Genomic DNA, 20,730 nt, shown 5'->3' with positions numbered 1-20,730 from the left:
CAAAAATGAGAGTTTTTAGATTAAATTTCTTCTTTTTAGTGGAAGGTATGAATACAGCATATGTCCGATTGATGTTAAGACCCTCTTTTATACACCAGGACTGGATATAGCTTAGAGCCTCTTGCATTTTCTCCGAAACTATATTGCAAACTTTCCTCTTACCAAGATGACAATGTCATCCGCAAAACCTACACCCTCGAACTCTTAAGCTTCTAAGCTTCTCAGAAGATCGTCCAAACCGAAGACCAGATAAGTCTGGAAATTTGAAAGTGGCTTTGTTTGCATGTAATATGGATTCATGAAATCATTCAATGCTTTTCCAACAGTCTTTGACAACTTGTAGCTATTGAGGTACAGTCGAATCCCTCTATTACGACAATTTATATAGCTACAAATCTCTCTATAGCGACATTCTCAATGATCCCTTCTGCTCTACATTCATAAAAAACTATTCGTTTTATTGCGACATTTCTCTATAACGACGGTCCCTTGCGATGTCGCTATAAAGCGATTCAACTGTAGTGCTAACGTAAGAGCTTCACAATACAATACTGATAGAACGGATACGTAGACGGGACCAGACAACAACACTTATTGCTCTTACTTAATATATTAAGTAAGAGCAATAAGTGTTGTTGTATAATCCCGTCTACGTGTCCGTTCTATCAGTATTGTAGTCTTTGACAAAACCGATAAAAACGATTTTGTATGCGTTCTATCACACTTTCCCGTTTTAGGTATGAAGATCACTCTCACTACCTTCCATTGTTTTTTTGTTTAATCTCAAACTTGCCTTGAAAATCTCAATAAGAGACGAAACTAGTATTGCTTCACCTTTTTGAAGCAATGCTGGAAACATTTCATCTACACCTGTAGATTTTAAAGGCTCAAGGAATCTTATCGCATTTCCACTCTGGTTTTCGTAAAAATTTCATCCGCCATATCTGATACAGGTCTTCCTGTTCTATCAGGCTTTGAGTAAGTCTGCAAAGAATAACTTTCACCTGAAACAGAGACAGCAGAGTCCGCCTTTACAACTTAACTTGGAAAATACGTTTCCATCATTAAATCCAAGGTAACACGAGCAGGCATCTCAATGGTACACTTTTTTTACTGTTTTCTAAGGATATGTTTTCTGTTGCTGTTTGTTCGTCATAGCTATCCGCGCTGGCAGTCCGGTAGTCACATTGAGAACGTATTGGCAACAGAGCATCACATCAGGAAACGAAAAATGTAGTCCGTGTGTCGATTCGGCATTATTTGGAGGATGTCTTCGGAATTGCGAATGTAGAAAAGAGAAGAAGCTGTTTATACAGACGTTCGTGTCCTTACTACACAAACAGCGCGTTTCGGTTACAGCCCGAATCCACCGATGACCCCCTTTTTTTTTATTTGCCTAGGATGAATGTCATGTGACGGCTGTTAAAAAATGCTGTGGAAAGAAGAAGCATTAGGACTGCTGGGCCCCTTACCGACAGCCTCCGTGCAAAGAAAAGCAAACTCGGCAATAGAGCGGCTGTGCACTGAAGGATTTGTGTATCGCATACTGAATTTTATATAACCACAAATGCTAACGTCGACAAGGGAATAGGGTGAACAGCAAAAAAAAACATTCGTGTATGGGGAACTAGACGGCAATGTTATAGTCGCAACATATTTTATCTGTCGGCTGTCTTTATTTTGCCGATACCACTACTGTCATAGAGGGACGCTCTCGGATGTCATCAAAAAACTGTCATCGCTTAGTACATTTTCCCACTGATCACGAGGACAACTAGTATAGATTCCGTCGTGATGCTTTCGCCAAGATCAAAATAATGATCTTTTTGGAGTCTTTTGTAATCTGGAAACGACAGATGTTCTTTCGTTAGATTCACACAATTGCACAATTTCTAGTTTGATTGCTATATTCAGTTAAGGCACTTCTATATTGAGTCCAGTCTGAAGTACGTGTTGCTTTATTGAAAAGTTACCGACTATTTTTTCGCTGATTTTAGACTGTTTGTCCCACCAAGGCACCGTGAACATTACCCTACATGTTCTCTGATTTCCAGTACTACGAAACTGACGTTCCGTTCCGCTACCTTACTGCCACTGTAGTAGACGTGGTACTTGAAAAAAGTGTGTGCCCTAGAGTCTGCTGCACGGAATTCACTTTGGCCACCGAGCCTTTGAATCGCTGTGATTTCAACTCCGTGTAACTGTAGTTTTCGAGCAAGCAAGCTCGGACGTTCCAAGTACCCAATTTCCAATCGTTCACCGTTTTCTGTTTCCGTGTTTGTAGCCTAGGTCTTTGTCGATTATTCCGTTCTGTATTTCTAATTTCGTTGCTCGTGGTTAGGTTAGGTTTCAATATGCTATCTTATTAGGGTAGCCATTTACCAAGCTATTTTGGCGTACTATGATGATGCTTTCGGACCTGGTGTTTATGAAGAAATAAAGTCAAAATTTTCTTCAAACATTCGTTGTGGTATACAGCTTGATTTTTGCCAAACCCCTAGGTTTGAGCCACGCTTCAGACGAGAAGAACAAAGTCCTTTAGTCTGGCACTACTCTTATACACAATCGAAACCGGAGAATTTTCGGTATTAAAATAATTTACCGTGAACTTTTTGCCGAAATTTTTGGGCAGTTCAGTTGAAACTGTACAATGCACTTGCGCAATGCTTCTTGTTTCGATGCTATTTTAAACAGAACTGAGCACACCTAAACACAAAAAATACTGTCGTAAGGAGGAGAGAGTGAGCTTTACACTCATATCTCTTTGATCGTGTTTGTTGTGGAGTAGGAGAACCTAAAAGAAAATCCCAAATATTAGTTGTCACCCGTTACTCGGTAGTTGTAACTATAAAAGCAATAATTTCGTGAAGGGTGATCAAAAGCAATATGAAAAGAAAAGTGTACTTCTAATAACTCTAAGGAGGATGAATAAGTTACTTATATTGTGAATCTTTCCTCTTATCAATATCAATCAGTTTAATTATCAACCAAAATAATCTTGATTTGAAATGTGATAGTAAAAGTTATATTTTAAAAAACGGTTTTGGACAGTCAAACTTTAAATAAGGTTTATTGAATCTGCATCACATTAACTTGAACCTGAATTTTCTATTGGATGTTCTGTTTTGTCTTCTTAGGCTTTCCCAACAATTCGTAGGGGATGCTTCAAAGTATGTATATCTTTTGGCTGTACCATGTTTTGCACTTTTTTGCTGTTTGATTCAATTGATTACAAGAATCCTTCATTTTATATTTTGCTTCGATTCTTGTAATCTGTTTACAGAATTTACTCCCTCAACCCATAATCATGTAAGTCGAGACTAACAGCATTACGTGAATGTTGAAACGAATCCAACTTATTTGTTAAACTTTTTTATACTTACAACAGTATCATGTTACCACTGTATTCACCAACAAATATTTTATGTGCCCTTCATTGTCATTATAAACGACAAAGTTTTTCAATTTTCTTCATATGAATACTGATTTCGATCATGTTTAATAATAGTAATAATTTAAAATGAAAATTGAAATTATCGGTTTGCACTACCGTGTTAACTTGCGTATGCTAAGGTGCGGTCACCAAAACCCAAACAGTTTGCAATCCAGTTAATAGAACTGTTACAAATTTCGGAGATCTTCTGCTGACAGCTGAGTAGATAACCTATTTTTGTTTATTTCGTGCTTCTTCGCGCTTTTGAAATCTAATGGTAACGCAATGTGTAGACTCTGCCAAATCTTTCTCAGCGTCGTTGCAATATTTCCTGTGCTTAAATACTCCACCACTTTGTAATCGGTTTAACACAGTTGGCACAGAGTTGTGATGGGGCTGTTAAAAGAGTGAAACTGCTGTTGATTTCGTTGGTTAACAAATAGAGCACAGTCCTTGATTGTTCGCTTTATCGTTTTGATCTGAACAATTATTATTAGCAAGGTAGTAAAGTGAGCGATTTTTCACTGTTGATAAGTAGTTTAGACAAACGTGCAACCCGATCAACAGATAAGTTTAAACGTGTGCTGAAGCTATCAACAATGATGCCTTCGCATAATTTTTCGGGTTGAACCTTGTTGCAAACCAAATCGCTGTTGCACTGTGTGCTCTTACAGTTAGTCGTATTGAAATCGATAGATACTAACAAATATTTTTGTAATAGCACATGCGTAAAATCAAAGTTTGTGACTTAATAAAATACTCTTCCTTTCTAGATGGTGTTCCAAAAGTGCGCTCCTGGATGAACGGAACGGATCATAATTCGACGTTGTCCAGGCCGCGTTCGGCCGAAGTTATCACATCCAATGGTATCAACGGTCATAATGGCATCAACGGCGTCAACGGTACAATTCCGAACGGACGGCCCCACAACGGCATCAATGGAATTAACGGAATAGTCACACGGGGACCCGGTGGTCTACACGAGGATTTAGAGTTTCCACCGACCACAAGAACGCTTTCGAAAAAGAAACAAATCGTATGGATGAGGCCACATGTAAGATGCAGTTATTTTTAATGAAAACGACATTCGATGCTCATGATTTCAATCTATTTGTAGGACATGTGTGGCCGTCCCCAGTTTCGATTATCCCCACCTGGTACTCCACTATCCGCACGAGAGCTTCCGGAACCTGTCGGCCCAGGAGATCCTAGTTTACTGGCTGCACTTGGTTGTTTATCCCAACTACCAAGGCTATTGGAAAGGGTTGTCCCACCTGAACAGACTTTCGATACATCAAATGGTTATTGTGGGATGTTCAAGTAAGTTACGTTTACGTAGATTTGTCTCAAACTCTTTTACACGCGATGCTCAAAATTTTTCTCAATGCCAATTTGATTGACTATTGCTCCAACATTTTTTTCAATTATTGTTTTACCAACTTGCAACATTGCATCATTTACAGCAAACAGAAGCTGCATATTAATCTGCCCGATGATTTGACCCGAGCAACGTGTATTAAATAGGTTTAACTCTTACTACTGACAACCATTTGTCGCAGTTCAATACGCTAATAGTTGTGATAAATTAATCCCCAGTGTCGATAGGTGAGAGAGCGATTCAAAAACCGCAGTGACTCCTACCTCACTATGGTTAGATAGTCATTGGTGCTGACCAAACAAGCTAATTTCAACTTAATAGCATCGTTTAGACTTGTACGAGTTGGCGTTTCCCAGCAATGCCTCTTTGTCGCCATCTCCGGAGTAGTCCTCTTGCGAAACGAGCGAGACTTCAGTCATCGCGCCCATAACCTGCTTGAATCTGCTGCTTCGAAAGAGTCATTTCGAAGCGGCGCTGGCAAATTGTGTTCATAAATTTTACTTATATTTATGTCTATAAAATGCTCGATTTTAATTGTTCGTTTTCCCGGCTTGCCCCGTAGGCTTAAGTTGGGTGTTTGGAATGAACAGCTGGAATGAATGAGCTTAAAACGCCTTCAGATATGCAATAAAACTACAAAGCTTTTGCTCTCGCTTAGTTCCGAACTGTCAGCGAATGAATCCAATGACACGTGCGAGGTTGTTGCGCCACGCTTTGTATTTATGTTTTATATTAATCCTATTGTATGTCTAAATCAGAGAGTTTGTGTTCACAAGGAGAAGTTCGCTTATGTCTATATTAGGCGTGTGAATACTAAGTAAAATTTATTTTTTTTGTTGCATTGTGTATGGCGAAGACATTAAAACGATATGTACAACAGTGACATCCAGTTTTTTTTTGTTGGGACTATGCTGCATTTTGCTGACTCTGCAATTTTTCCATTATTTTTTGCATTAATATTTTGTCGTTGACAATCCGATTGGCAAAATCGTCCAGATTCATCCCATCAGTGTCAGCAAAAGAACTACTTTTGCTGACGAATTCCGCTTCAGTTGCACTCTCACTAAAATTCAAAGCTTCAGAAGCATTTTCCGAAACTCCGTTTTCGTTCTTCTCGGTCACATCAACAGCTGTTGAGCTTTCACTTGAACTCGTCGTTCTAACCGTGGTACTTCTCGCAGGATACGGTCCAGCAACGGCTTTCGCTTCGTCCCAACTTTTCTTTGGTGGCAGTGGGGGATTTTTATAAACCAAACCGTACGGGTGTAGTCCATATATTAGAAAGTCCATTACGTGCATCTGCGGACCTTGTACGTAATGGAAGCTGATGGCAAGGTCTGAGCAGCATTTTAACCCGTAAAACGGCTCGTAGAATGAATAATAATTGTACCAAAAGTCCGGATCATCCACTGGATTCGAAGTGAGGTGAAATTTTGGTTCCAGGGGCAAAAACCTTTTTCGCCCCAGATGGTCCCGGGAATCCCCGGCAGTAACGTTGATGCTTTCCATGCACTTTCCTGAATTGAACTACGTTTCAAAAATATTCTTCATTTAAAAATAGTGGATGCACGTACCCATTTCGAGGTCTTCAGTCTCCAAGACAACGGAACAATTTTCGGCCTTGTCTAAAGCCTGTTCTATGAACCGTTTTAACGCTTCTCGACTGAGCACATAGCCGGCACCACCAGAAAAGTAACCCTGACTGACATACTGCGGGAAGCGAAACTTGCTGCCAAAATATATAGGATACTCCGAAGAATATGAGTACAAAAAATATCTGAGATTTTCCACAATCACGTACCTAATAAGAATATTTTCATTAAACATTGAACAAAGTGCTTTGAATTCGAATTACCTACGTGTCATCATCCGCCTTCAAGAACCAATCATACTCGTTCAGGTGATTTTCGTACACATACCGAAAGGACTCTCGGGTCTTATTCCACAGACTTCGGCGGCCCTCGGTAACCTTCAGGACAACCGTTCCTAACTTCTCATCCTCAGCTGAACTCATTATCAGCAGTTTGTTACATCGGCTTCCCCAAGTTTGTTTGACGTGAATCGCTCTGGTATCGTGATTAGCTGGACTGGTCATAACCCAGCACAGGATGCGAACGCTATCGGTTAGGCTGACCGTAGGCTGATGGTCATCCGCGAATCCCGAGCGATAGGGTTCGGGAAGATCGTTTCGCTTTTGCTGCAGTAATGATACTACAGTGAATAAACATGCTACCGTTATCCCGGTAAGGAATGTTAGCTGTCGGCGGGAGATGGATGTTTTTCCTGAAAAGAAAACAAAAATGCATTACAAAACCGCTGAATTTTTCAATGTGATTTTAATGAGAAGATTATATTTCCATGTCTCTGTATTACTTCGATATGTGACGTGTTTATTTGTCGCGTGAACTGCCCCAATGTACTTTTGTTTTAACTTATCCCAAAGCACAGCCTTGGAGCTGTTTGTTATACACAGACTTCGCAGTCAACTGTTTTTATTGTGATATTGCCCAGGTGTTTTCTATACTCCGCACTTCATATTATTGGCAGTATCACTATTGAAGTGAATGATACGGTTTTTTTTTAATTTATATTCGTGCTTGTGTGTGAGAGTTTACCTTTACATTTCAAGCTTACTGCTCTACTATACCGAGCCTCTTTTCTATCCTACCAATATCGCCAAATTACAATTGCCTAACTAAGGCTACACCTAACGTTCCTCTCTGGCCAGGTTTATTCTAAGAGGGACTTATTATGTCAAGAGGAAGGAGTCTTATCGAAACCTCGTTCTTCGTGCCAATATCGCCAATTACAATTCCCTGTAGAGGGTAAATATTTCTGAATTAGTTTTATTATAAAAAGGACTTAATTTGTCAAGAGGAAGGAGTCTTATCGAGCCTCGTTCCTCCTTCCAACACCGCGTCACAATCACAATTCCCTGAAGAGGCACTCAATGCTTCACCTCTGGTCAGGTTTATTATAAGTAGGACTTATATTTTTGTCAAGAGGAAGGAGTCGTATCGAAACCTCGTTCCTCCAGCCAATTACAATTCCCTGACGAGAACTATTATACGTTACTCAGAACAGTTTTATTATAAGAGGGACTTTTTTGTTAGGATGAAAGTCAGCAAGGGTACTATAGAATTCAGCTTGAAGGAAGGGTATGTAGTAGAGAGCCTGAGAATGAACCCATGTTAAAGTCCTTTGACAACCAAATGGCCTGATTCTACTAAGATTCGAACCCACGACCACTCACTTATCAAAGCGGACTCTGTAACCTTGCGGCTACGAAGCTCTCGCAGTCAACTGTTAGTCTGCTAGTTGGGGTGAAATGAGAATGTTTGTTTGTGAAAATAATTAATATTTATAAAAACTCAACACCATACCACAGAGAACAGACATTCATGTTCATATAAAGAAATTTGAAAATCGTGTGTAAATATTTGAATCAAAATACGTTAATACACTAACGAAATCTGTCTTGTGGTGCCCCAGTTGCACTGCATAAATATTGCAGTATCGATGTTTTATCGATATCATTGCTTGGTTTGTGAGTGACGACAGCGCCACATAGCGGGAGCATTACCACTTACTGGTTAAAGACGGTTGCAAGTTTTTACACATCTTTTGCAAATAAGATGAAGTCTGTTCTCTGTGACCATACGAAACATGATATATTTTACAGGTATAACATTTGAGAAGTATTTAAAATAAATAATGTTTCAAATAGCAATACTACCAGTCACGGGGTAGGTGTTCTAATTAAGGTTTCTTATAAAGTAATACTAACTAAAATTAATACGTGATCTAGAGACTAACGGCCAATAGTTTCCAGATAAAAAAATTCAATGGCTGGTAAGGTTGATGTATACAAAATTGGTACAGATACCGTATATAAACCAACATCTTTCAAAAGAAAGAAGAAATCAAGGCCAGGCTGGCGCCTGACTGTGAAATCTCAAAAAAAAAACGACTTTACTGAATGTTAAATGATAATAAAATAAAATTAGTCTGTTGTACTATTACTAGGCGCAATAACTTTCACCCCTTTTGGAATCGAAATGTGCCAATATTAAAAGTTTTTTCTAAAACTTCTCGTGCTTCAGTCAATATTACGTAAAAGTAGGTAATAAGCAGATTATTTTGCCATTCCAGTTGCGTTGATTTATTTTTTGGAATAACAAAAAAAAAAGTGGAAGAGGTTGTTTATACGAAACGACCGCAAGGTTAACGTAGAATTACGACAGCCTGTCTTATGTCAATAATTTTTTGCAATAGCTTTGGAAATACACTCGATATATTTTTCCGTATTTGTTTCGTATATTATTTTTACTTTAAAAATAAACGGAATCCGTTGGAAACTAGCTGAGTTCAGAACTTTTGAAAGTGGGCAATATTCGTGACGCTCTCGATGCTTTCGGTTTTACAGTTTGTACCCCTATATATGTTGCCGTAAGACATAATTCTACGTCGAAAACGCACTAATCGATGTGCTCAAGTCGACTCTGTTGAAAGAAACATAAAAAAAATCGTATAATCAATTCATAAATGTTTGATATTAGTTGTATTTACCAGAAAATTGAACTTTGCAGTAACAGTTAATAATTTCAGCCTTGTTAAATGTTTAAAATAAACAAAGCAGAAAGAATTTTAATTTTCCGAAGGAATCGTCGGAATTCATGGTCAAGTATATGAATATGAAGATTGTTTGTATTTCATGATACTGTAAGAAGACGGAGTTTAACCAGAGAAAGGCCGGAATCCTCAATCGGCAAAGATGCCCCTTCTGTAAATTGTTATGAACCATGAGTATGATCGAGATGCTGTAAGAAGTGACTGGTTTGTAATGATGAAAACTTAGTAAATTGACATTTACGGATATGTTTCGCATATACCGCTTGTGATGCACAGTGTTAATATACATCACACTGCTGCGCAATTGCAGCAGCATCAAACTGCAATCAAAGTTGCAATTCAGTAATAACCATTCATTATGCTCTTCTAAATATATTTAGCAGCCTTGAAAAAGACTGGTTGCTGCAGTTGCAAATTTCATTCAATTATCGCATAAACGCTTCATGGTCCAGATAGCGCGCGATATCCGCTCTGACAAAGATTTTTTACGCACGTTTTTGAATGAGATAACTGGAAAAATTATTTCCAGTTATATCATTCTACCACGTTCGTAAAAAAGAGGATGGGCTACGCTGCTCACAGATTGTCGGTATATAAGCGAAATTTGAGCGTGAAAGCGCATTATTTTATCGTCAACTGTGTACCTGGCAACAAATGTATCATCATTGAGATGGCACCAGAGGCAAGCGACAAAGGAGCCAGGAAATTCGTCACAACAGGTCAAACCTCGGTGTAAGGAGAAACATTTTCGGTTGCCTCCCGGTTGGTGGATTACAACAAATGTTCTACTATTACACTTGCCGCAAGGCTCAGACCGCCGTACGTTTGCTGCTCCAAGTAAATTGTTACATTCCTCTTGTCAACCTATTGTTGCCTTATGAAGGCAACAATATAACATGTATCGTGTGTTGCACGGCTTGAAGGAAGAAGATGTTTCCGTTCTCGTAACAACCGTCTTCTTTAAGACGTTACATATTTGTCAATGAAGTGTTATGAATTTTCTAAAACGGACTCAGCGCCGTGAGCAGAACTGGCTGAACTTTTCTGTTTGGAATCGGATTTGTCTCGCATATACTGCTTGTGATGCACAGTGTTAATGAATCGTAGTATACATCACACTGCTGGGCAATTGCAGCAGCATCAAACTGTTATCAAAGTTGTAATTTAGCAATAATCATTCATTATGCTCTTCCAAATATATTTGGCAGCCTTGAAAAAGACTGGTTGCTGTAGTTGCAAATTTCGTATAATTATCGCATAAATGCTTCATGGTCCAGATAGCGCGCAATATCCGCTCTGACATAGATTTTTTGCACGTTGTGGATTGGGATAACTGAAAAAATAGATATGACTAAAGTCGCATGGAAGCAGATCGTGCATGTTTTATGCTGCCGACGGTAGACATGAGTATGAAGGTGGAAATTGTGATGTCGAACTATAACCGTTTTGTTCTAAGACGCAATAGCGTAAGTGCTGCATTTCTGTTATCTGCTGCCATCCAGCAGTCCGTGTGGTATCGGCACAATCATGGAATGGATTATACATAAAACACAAAGCGCGCATTCTTAGTCAACTAGGTATATTCTGTCGACCTTGTTAGGGAAAGAAGCATTGTGCGACCAATCAGAGGTCGACATTTGCGTTTCGACAAGGCTTGACAATTTTCAATAGTACAACAGTTCGAAGAATCAGATTACAACTTTCTCCATTTGGACGGGTGCTTGGTTGATTTTCCAATCGCTTGCTGCAAAAATGACGAAAACCGGTTGGAAACTGACTGAGCTTAAAACGGTTGAAAATGGACAATTTTTGTGACGCTCTCGATGTTTTTGGTTTTTGAAATTGGATCCCTGTAATGAAACTGGCCCCCTGTGTATGTTGCAGTAAGACGTAATTCTACGTCAAAAAATCCGGAATTGGTACTTTTGGGGTATGACAATTACTTGCGTGAATTTTTTTCACCGTGTATTTTTATTCATGTACCCCTCGGTTTTGACAGCTGGTTGTTTACATCTGACAGAACACAATTTTCATTGCTGTTTAGTCAACTTTTCGGGCGTAGTGACGCATTTTTGACGCTGAGGAAGCTTTCAAAAAATTAGAGGGTAAAAATTCTCCACACAGGTCTGAAATTTGATTGTGCGTGACTTCCAGTGTAAGAAGTCTCAACAACACATTGCTGGAAAGTATGGGGTGTGGTCTACTTCGACGACGCATGACAGCTCTGTTTCTGTGGCCGATCGACTGGGAAGAGGACCGAAACGTAAGACTGACTTAACAACGGACCTGTTAATAATCCGGGAAATAAAGAAAAACCCACGAATGACCATTCAGGCGACTTAAGAAAGGTTGGAGCTTTTCAATCGCACCATTTGGAGGAGCTACTTCGCCAAAAAGCGACCGATGACCCGCACCACGAACAAAAATCGTCCTTAGTTTGCGAAGGACCCTTTCAACAAGCCGCTGGAGTTCTGAAAGCGCGTTATTTATTTGGACGAGTCCAAGAGAAAGCGACTCCGAGTGTGACGGAAGAGTGACGAGGGTTTCCAGGAGCAGCGATTTAAATCCTAATGCGAATTTAAGGGGAATTTTGAACAAAACGGACGTCAAGTAACAATAAGTAACAACGAAAAGGAAGATACCAAAAGATAGGTCTTCGAATAATGAACAAATTGGCACGAAAAACCCATATTCGAAAAAATGTCCTTTACGTCACTTTATCATCTCACGGCAGTATTGAGGCAACCGGTTGTTAATGATTAAAAAAATCATGAGCAATTTTGAAAGGGGACAATAGTCTGCAAAGTATTATTTTTTCGTAGTATGCATTGAAATCCCGAGAAGATTGTGAAAACCTTTACCAGACGTAACACTGGAACCTAGCTCCATCACCACAAAAAACGATCATTTCGACAACACCGTCTGGGGCGCTGTCATGCAATCTCATACATTTATGTGGATTTTAGTTTGACACATGTATGTACGCTAGTGCTTCTATCGAGATACTGAACGCAGCGCGAACACGACGGCAGATGGTGCTATTGTTACTTACGTAAACTACCGTTATCATGTATTACGATGTATTGATTGAAAATTTGCTCGAAGTGTTATGGCTGTTAGTCTTTGCTTTCACTATCGGCACACTTTGATTTCAAATTAGGCTGATTTTTATTCCATCAATTCCAATTCTACAGTCTGTCTGTACTCCACCGTAGATGAGTCGCAGCACTTTCTGTTCGAAAACTCCAAGGGCGCTGAGGTCTTCTGAGAGCAGGGTTGTCGTCTCTAGGCCATAGAGGGCCACCGGTCTGACTAGTTTTTTTGTACAGTTTCAGCTTCGTACGCTGGCGCACTCGATTGGATCTCAGTGTCTGACGAAGTGCAGAGTAGGCACGATTTCCCGCTTAAATGCATCTGCGAATCTCTTTGCTGGTGTTGTTGTTAGCGGTCACCAGCGGCACTAAGTACAAAAACTCGTCTACCACCTCAAGATCATCGCCGTCTGCGATAATCCGGGGTGGGAGGCTAACATTGTTCTCCTTGGAGCCCCTTCTCTTCATATACTTTGTTTTTGACGCATTGATCAGCAGTCAAACACGCTTAGCTTCCGCTTTTAGTCTGGTGTAGGTTTTCTTCACCGTCACAAAGTTTCGTACTATGGTGTTGAAGTTATCAGCTAAGCCTATGAGCTGAACTCGCTTCGTGAAAATCGTGCCACTCGTGGCGATGTCCGCTCTTCGTATAACACCTTCGAGAGCAATGCTAAAAAGTAAGCAAGAAAGTCCATCACTTTGTCTCAATCCTCGGCATTACTCGAAGGGACTCGAGAGTATCCTCGAAGCACGCACGTAGCCAGTCATGGTAGCCTTGATCAGCCGCGTCAATTTATCCGAGAAAATATCCTCGTTCTCGTGCATGAACTGCCATAGCTGTTCTCGATGAACGTCGATAAAAATGTGATGCGTGGACACGTTGTACTCACGACATTTTTACAATATTTGTCGGATTTAAAATATCTGGTCCGTTGTTGCACGGGCTCCCATGAAAGGCGCCTGGTACTGTTTCACGAACCTTCTGGTTAAAGTCGTTAGAAGTTGGAATAGAACTTGGGAGAGTATTTTATGAGTAACGTTGAAGAGCGTAATGCCACGATATTGCAGCTTGGGAGATTTTATACTTGGGAGAGTATTTTATAAGCAGCGTTGATGCGCGTAATGCCACGATATTGCAGCACTCCAGCTTGTCGCCCTTCTTATAGATGGGCAGATCAGATGCCTTTCTCCATCCTCTCTTCCGGCATTTTTTCCACTTCCCAGATCTTGGAAATGACCCAGTGCAGTGCTCTAGCAAGTGTTAGCTCTTCTAGCTCTTCATCATGATTCTCCTGCTGTCGCTTTTTACGTCTCAGGATCGTGGTCATGTCGTTTCTTGCTCGTCTGTACTTGACCAGGTTCTCTCTCGTCCTTACCATCAGGTAATTTACCCAGGCTTTTTTGACGTAGGACTACGTCTTTGTTTTATATACTAGATTACACTTTGTGAAAATGAAAATGAAACTGGCAAATGTTGCGTCAGATTTCAAACGGTTAAAGCAAGCGAACGACTTAATGCATCTCAGTCATTTATATGTCGGTGGATAGATAAAATGTGTAACAATTTTTTGATATCATGTTCAACATTGTTGCTTTACTGCTTAATGGTGGAAAAAGGTGAAAAGTTTCAAGGTCAAGCTTTCCCATACATATCCCTTGTTCTTGGCTTGTTTCCCAAGCACAGATAACAATAACATGGACGAAATAAATTCCACTGCCTACATATTTTGACTCAACAAAGTGTTTTGGTTTGTTTGTCTTTGTCTAAGCTGCGTGGCCACGCCTTAATTGTAAAAATCTACGCTGAACTCGATACAAAAGACTGCGTGTGGAAAATTCAGCTTCAGTTTAGTTTGTTCCACAATAGCGAGTGCGGTGCAGCTGTTAAAGCTTTGCGACATTGAGGAACGAGAGCTGCATACGAGTCAACTTCCAGGCACCGTGGAGCATGTTACCTGTTTTCTGCACACGGCAGCCACAATAACCATCGTGCGCTGCAGGATATTTTGCTGGCACAGCTGCTGGAGGGCACAACGGAGAGCAAATTTTATACGCGGCCAACAAAATAATCGATGCTACCGGTGGTGGTGTGATTATAAGCATTCTGTAGCAGGCATTTCGAGCTGAAGATTATCGAATCGGTTCTTTTTAGATCTATAAATGCTTGAAGATAAGAGGTATGAAAATTTTCACAACTACTCCTAGTGTGAAATGTTCATCTATTTCTCAATAATCATTTTTACAATAACGACCAGGGCGCACCAAAGATAAACGGTAGAGTTGCCTATGAATAGTTTATCACAACAAGACACAACCCTCATTTCAAGAATTTTCACTGCTAAATTGAGTGATTTTCCGGTTTAATTGTTTGTTTGTGTTCACTCGAACACCGTTATCAATCAAATATCAGCAACGATAATTAGTTAATCTAAGAACCAGAGTGATTTTCGCAGCGAGAAAGCAAAAACTTTCTTTTGATGCTTATGAAAATCACTCAGTAGTATCAAAAGTGTTTTGGTTTGTTCCTCTTTCTCGAAGCTACGTAGCCACGCCTTAATTGCAAAAATCTGCTCTGAACTCGATACAAGAGACTGCGTGTAGAAAATTCAGCTTCAGTTTAGTTTGTTACACATAAGCGAGAGCAGTGCAGCTGTTAAAGGTACGCGATATTGAGAAACGAGAGCTGCATACGAGTCAACTTCCAGGCACTGCGGAACATGTTACACCTTTATTTTGCATACGGCAGCAACAGTTACCATCGCTGCAGAATATTTTGCTGGCACAGCTACTGGAGGGCACAGCGGAGAGCAAATTTTATGCGCGGCCAACAAAATATTCATGGTGCGATTATCAGCGTTCTGTAGCACGAATTTCTAACTGAATATTATGGAATCGGTTCTTTTCAGAACTATAGATGCTTGAAGATAAGAGTTATGAGAATTTTCGCAACTGCTACTAGTGTAAAATTTTCATGTATTCATGCATCGTTAGTTTTAAAATAACGACTATCAAAAATAAACGGTAGTGTTACCTATGAACAGTTTAGCGCAGCATATAATAATATTTAGTTTAGCATATATTATATATTTAGTCCTACGTCACCATTTCATACAACCCCTGTATACCTTGTAGTATTTGTATACCTGTATATAGGCTGTGTATAGGCTGTATACCTTGTAGTATTTGTCATCACTGCCACGCATTCCCCATCATACCGGTCGTTTCTGCCACTCGGCCTTTCTGTTCCTAGTGTTGATGGCCGTGTGGATTATGATCCAGCTATCCTCGAGATAGGCTGCGCCGAACTCCTCTACCGTGGGTAGTGCCGCTTCAAGCTGTTGCGCGTAGACTTCGGCAGCTTGCGGTTCCGTAGCTGCTTGATATTGAGCCGCGGGGATCGGTTTATGTCGTTACTGATAGACAGTCGACAGTTTTTAGTGCATACAAATCGCAACTAAGTGTTCCGGCAGGTGCGTATATTGGTGATGTTCGAGAAAAACTGTCCTTCGATGAGCACATGGTCAATTTGGTTTATTGTTCGTTGGTCAGATGATTTCCAAGTTGCTTTGTGGATGTCCTTGCGGAGGAAGAATGTACCTCGGAATACCAATCCTCGGGAAGCTGCAAAGTTTACGCATCTTTGCCCGTTGTTGTTCGTCTCGGTATGCAGACTTTCGTGTCTGATCACCGGTCTCGCTGCGAGCAGCTATCGTAGACGTCCACCATCTGAGTGCGTAGAAGGCTTCTTTTTCAACATCGGGTTTTCCTTCATGCGGGCAGTGCACATTGATGATGGAGTAATTGTAGAACCGGCCTTTAAATCTCAATATACACATCCTGTCGCTGATCACCTGCCACTTGATCACACGACTTTGCATCCTGCCCAACACAATAAAGCCGATACCCCGCTCATTTGTTGTGATGCTGCTCTGGTAGTACTAGGCTCTGTGACCACACATCCTTCGTACTTTCTCCTTTCCGGCAAAGTTCCCGCAGCGCTACGATGCCGAAGTGACGGGGTTCCAGCTGATTTAGTAGGATCTTGTCCTGTCGCCATCCGGGATGCTTAGCGATCTACAGTTCCATGTTCCGAGCTTCCAGTCGGTGTCTTTTATTCGTCGCCTAGGTCACTGCCGATTGTTCCGATCCGTTTTTTCTTCTTGAATATCGTAGTAAAGTGTTGTTTTTGCCATATCACCTTACTAGGGTGGTGATGGCTAGTCTCGTGGCGGGGCTGCCGTCTTGGGTGTAGCTGACGAGACATCGCATGTCTTACTTCTGTCGCTTCTCTGGAGTATAGACGATGTTAGGGCCGCTCCTCCTGGAGGCGCACCCGGTTTTTGGGCTTAGTCTCTCCTGTGTCGGAATTTTATAGTACGAATAGCTAGACAGGCCAGTATCGCACCCCGTAACTAGCTGGCAAATTTGGGTTTACTCCGGGAAATTGATACTCTGGTACCTTTTTATACTGATGAATCATATTTCATGCTATATGATGGGGTATGTCTAATATATTGAAAGAATGGTGAATTAAGGATTTCGCATTTAGGTATATTTTTTTCAATTACAGGAGAAATTCGTAAACTTGAATTTGACATTATACATTTAAGTTGAAACAATTTCGGATTTGTTCGCCAAATCATATCTGGATTTAAGAGAGGCTGGATTGGACACAAAGTGAATCTAAATTTCACGCAGCCATATGTTTGTTATATTTGTTCTAGTTTTTAAAATTGAAAAATTAAGTGACACTAAACATTAATCCACTAACCGAAAAATGTATCGCCGTTAATTGGTAATTGATAGAGCTAACATATGAAATCTTTTTATCCAATAGCTTAACAATTTTCCAGTGTTGAGCATACTGTGCAGTGCTGACAAGAATCATTTTCACTGGAATTTTTCGAGAATTACTACCAATCTTTTTTAATATTCACTTCCAGTGAACGCAGCATTCTTTAGACACAGTTAATTTTAATCCTTGTAACAAGCTGTCATACTTTGATGAAATAATTCACGCGCTTCGTTCACAGTCACTCAATAACATTTTCTGAAAAACTAATCAAATGATTTTCATTGTTCTTTCGATAAAGCAAAAATCAAAATCAAATATCAAGTGTTATCAAAATGAAACACCAAAATTGATCCTAGAGTGGACATTCCGAAGCCGGTTTCTTTCGGGGTAGTATTTTTCCCATGCATCACTAGTCGCGTGATGCCCCTGTACAGTACCCAAACCGAATTCACAACATTATAGTTCACACAATAAAACTTACAGTAACAATAAATTTTCAGAAAATTTGAAACGGTAAACATCAAACGAACACGTTTTTACTGCGCCTGACGGATGACTTAACTTTATTATTTCACGAATAATGAAAAAACGACGGATTGCACGAAGGTGAAATATCTCCTTGTGATGATAGAAAGGAACACTGTCGTTTACAATTGTTTTTCACATTCAAGCAAAAGCACTGAAAAATATCTGCACTGATATTGTGTACTGGATTCATGATTTACCACTGCTCACTAAGTTCCTTGTTACTCATTATGAATATATTCGTAAAACCAATCTTTTTTCACTTTTTATACTCACTTTGGAATAAACTAAGCTGCGCGGCACTCATTGTTTTAGTTACTATCTAGCATTATAAGTTTTATTGAAACACACAATTTTTAGCTTTCAATGCAATTTTCATTCTTTGAAACACTTTTCGTGCTAATAATATAGATTTGTTAACTATTGGTTGAAAGCACTGAACAAATCAACTGTAGATTAAACATGTTACCTGCTTCACAAGTAACAATTAACGCGAAAATTTATAAATTAAAACGTCTAAAAGTCACACAAAGAACCGGTCGCGTGCACTTGAGTTTGCCAAAAGCGTTCTATCTGTGGCGAGATTTGAAACCGCAATGAAGATGCCTCCTTATTCAATCGGCTTTGCCAGCTACGAGTATCCTCCTCCTGGCGGTTTGTCTCTGCTGGTGGTTGAAGATGCTCTCCGCGCCCTGTGTCGTCGACTGGCGTAAGGCTAGTTCCTCTTCGAATGATTATGGCTATGGTTTCAGCGGATAGAGGCTGCGTCTAGTAGGAACCAGATGTGAATAGGTTGCAGTTGGGTTAGGTTGTACTGTAGTTTTGGTTCGAATTGCTTGTTGGTGTCACGATTTACCAAATTCGGCAATTGATTGTTTTTAAATAGTTGTTTATGGCATTGGTTTCAAAATAAATTGCATGTCAGCAATAATTTGACCGAATATTGTAGGATTTCATTCGGTGTTCTCCAGCAAGACCTAACATATGAAAACATTACTGCCGCGATGTGACGATGTCACGAAACCACACTAGCAATACTCACTAAATTATGGATAACATCGTGATTAGGAACCGTTTACGGCGACTCGTGGCTCGAGGTGTTTAGGGTGAAGGTAGAATCGGCATCTCATCAATGTAGATTTATTCTATCGTTTTCAAATTAACATATATCGCAACAAATGGGAAACCGGGATCTAATGGATCTTGTGACGATTTGACAAACCGGACACTCAACGACCTTGACTGCTGGCGAGATGATGTTTGTGTCGTAATATTCATTGACCACTACGATTGGTTCATATATGGCAGACGTCATATGACCACTACGATTGGTTCATATATGGCAGACGGTAATCAATACCGCTTGTGATGCTAAATCTCAAAGGCGGCTACATTTTAACATTACCAAAGTTCAATTAACACCTCAGCGATAAAATCAAATGACAAAGCCATTAACTAGTCAGAATTAGTCGGTCAATGACTAAATCAGCATTAAATAGTATCTTAGCGTTTAAGAGGGTATCGGTATTATTCAAGCACAGATTAAATAGCAATGCATTGCACAGATAATCAAATATTTGGTACACACTTAGCTACCGATTGAGAATTTGAAGTTCATCAATTTAAAAGTGATTAAAGTGCTAGAGACAGTGATTTTTATTTCGGGAATATTTCCCGTTTTCAGATTAACCGTAGAGAAGGTTCATTTTTATTTGCTTTCAATGCCCAATGTTTGAAAATATTTTACTCTAGCAAAATTCCTGCTATGGAAAGTTTTAAATCTATTAAAAAACCGGGGATATTTGATGTTGTTTTTTTAGTTATTGATACCAAGTCTGAAATATATGTAAATAAAATATTAATTAGGTATAATAAAATTCGCATTTCATCGGCAGATCACTGCACTAAGCGGCACTAAAAATTATCATTGCTTCTTATTGCATCAGGATAGTCTGCTCGATCTGATCGATGGAGTCATCGAAGACTGTCCAACCGGTCGAGAACTAATATGCATAGTAAAATGTTAGCGAAACGACTGATTAAACAAAGAAAAACGCTGCCCGTTTCCTCATAGAGGCTGTATCGATGAACCAAACGAAAGATACTTGGTTGTGTCAAGTGGCAATTCCAGCTGAGTGTTGCAGCGCCGAGAGGTCGAAATGAATTTGACCGTAAAATGTGTATAGAGAAAAAATAAAGATTCATCATCCCCCCGTTGATGACCCAAGCTATTTGTACCATCTGAGGGTGTTAAGAAGACGAAATGGTTATAAGATGATCGTATGTGAATTTTTTGTTCCTCTATGGATACAAACTAGCGGTTGTGTCGTGACACCAGAAGACGCTGACTTGTGTAGACAGCTTAATGTTTAGTTGGTATATAACACTCATCATATTACGCAACCAATAAAGTAATTAATAATCAAATATCCCGCCAAACTGCGCTGTCCAACCGGATTTTAATGTAGTAAGGTGCGGTCTTGAAAACGTTTATGCGACCTCTGACCTCTGTCGTTTTGGCGTTCTACAAAATCCTAGGACGACGGCTGCGTCGTTTGAAAATATAAAGCCTAAAAAAAATTTCTAAGCTGTTCAGTTCCTACGTTCTCCACTATTTGGTATTAATGAGCACCAACACCTAATTGCCTGCATTGGTTACTGAATAAATGAATAACAGGTTTGTTTATTGTATAAAAAAAACCTTCACACGTCTGCTGCAAATGTGACGTTTCAGTAGTTTCAAATGAGCATTGACGTGTCTCTATTAGCTTTTTGATTGAAAAGATATCCTCCACCGTCGTAACCAAGGGAAGAGTCTTCCATCGCACCAGGTAATCGGATCGGCCAAGGTCGGTTAGGAATTAAAATACAATTA

At 39.9% G+C, this 20,730-nt stretch overlaps 2 protein-coding genes across 6 annotated transcripts in view; one reads left to right on the top strand and one right to left on the bottom strand.

Moving 5' to 3' along the window:
• LOC129721785 (calpain-11-like) overlaps positions 1–20,730 on the top strand; it is a 123,034-nt gene that overhangs the window by 97,738 nt on the left and 4,566 nt on the right. For all 4 annotated transcript variants that reach the window (XM_055674728.1, XM_055674729.1, XM_055674727.1 and 1 more), the window contains 2 exons: positions 4,207–4,487; positions 4,551–4,753. In XM_055674728.1, the coding sequence (XP_055530703.1) occupies positions 4,207–4,487; positions 4,551–4,753 (484 nt within the window). The remainder of the gene's footprint in view (positions 1–4,206; positions 4,488–4,550; positions 4,754–20,730) is intronic.
• LOC129721787 (glycoprotein-N-acetylgalactosamine 3-beta-galactosyltransferase 1-like) lies at positions 4,927–19,081 on the bottom strand. Of its 2 annotated transcripts, none has more exons than XM_055674733.1 (5): positions 18,898–19,081; positions 18,132–18,832; positions 6,671–7,094; positions 6,386–6,612; positions 4,927–6,328 (listed from the first exon to the last, which is right to left on the bottom strand). In XM_055674733.1, the coding sequence occupies exons 2-5, from the start codon at positions 18,160–18,162 to the stop codon at positions 5,718–5,720; spliced, it is 1,293 nt and encodes a 430-aa protein (XP_055530708.1). In that variant the 5' UTR covers positions 18,163–18,832; positions 18,898–19,081; the 3' UTR covers positions 4,927–5,717. The 2 variants fall into 2 exon arrangements, with proteins under 2 accessions (XP_055530708.1, XP_055530709.1); XM_055674734.1 differs by having other exon boundaries at positions 18,132–18,623.

This window comes from Wyeomyia smithii, chromosome 2, assembly GCF_029784165.1.
Source record: "Wyeomyia smithii strain HCP4-BCI-WySm-NY-G18 chromosome 2, ASM2978416v1, whole genome shotgun sequence".
Classification (NCBI taxonomy): domain Eukaryota; kingdom Metazoa; phylum Arthropoda; class Insecta; order Diptera; family Culicidae; genus Wyeomyia; species Wyeomyia smithii.
Note: the sequence above shows the minus strand (reverse complement) of the source record. Positions and strands in the feature narration are given on the sequence as shown.

Bases quoted from the DNA above. Each gene is read 5' to 3' on its own strand.
- LOC129721787 (XM_055674733.1), bottom strand. From the start codon at position 18,162: ATGAGTGCCGCGCAGCTTAGTTTATTCCAAA. The intron at 6,613-6,670 runs GTAGGTAATTCG...TATTCTTATTAG, and splicing joins TTGAAGGCGGATGATGACAC to GTACGTGATTGTGGAAAATC. The intron at 6,329-6,385 runs GTACGTGCATCC...AGTTCAATTCAG, and splicing joins GACTGAAGACCTCGAAATGG to GAAAGTGCATGGAAAGCATC.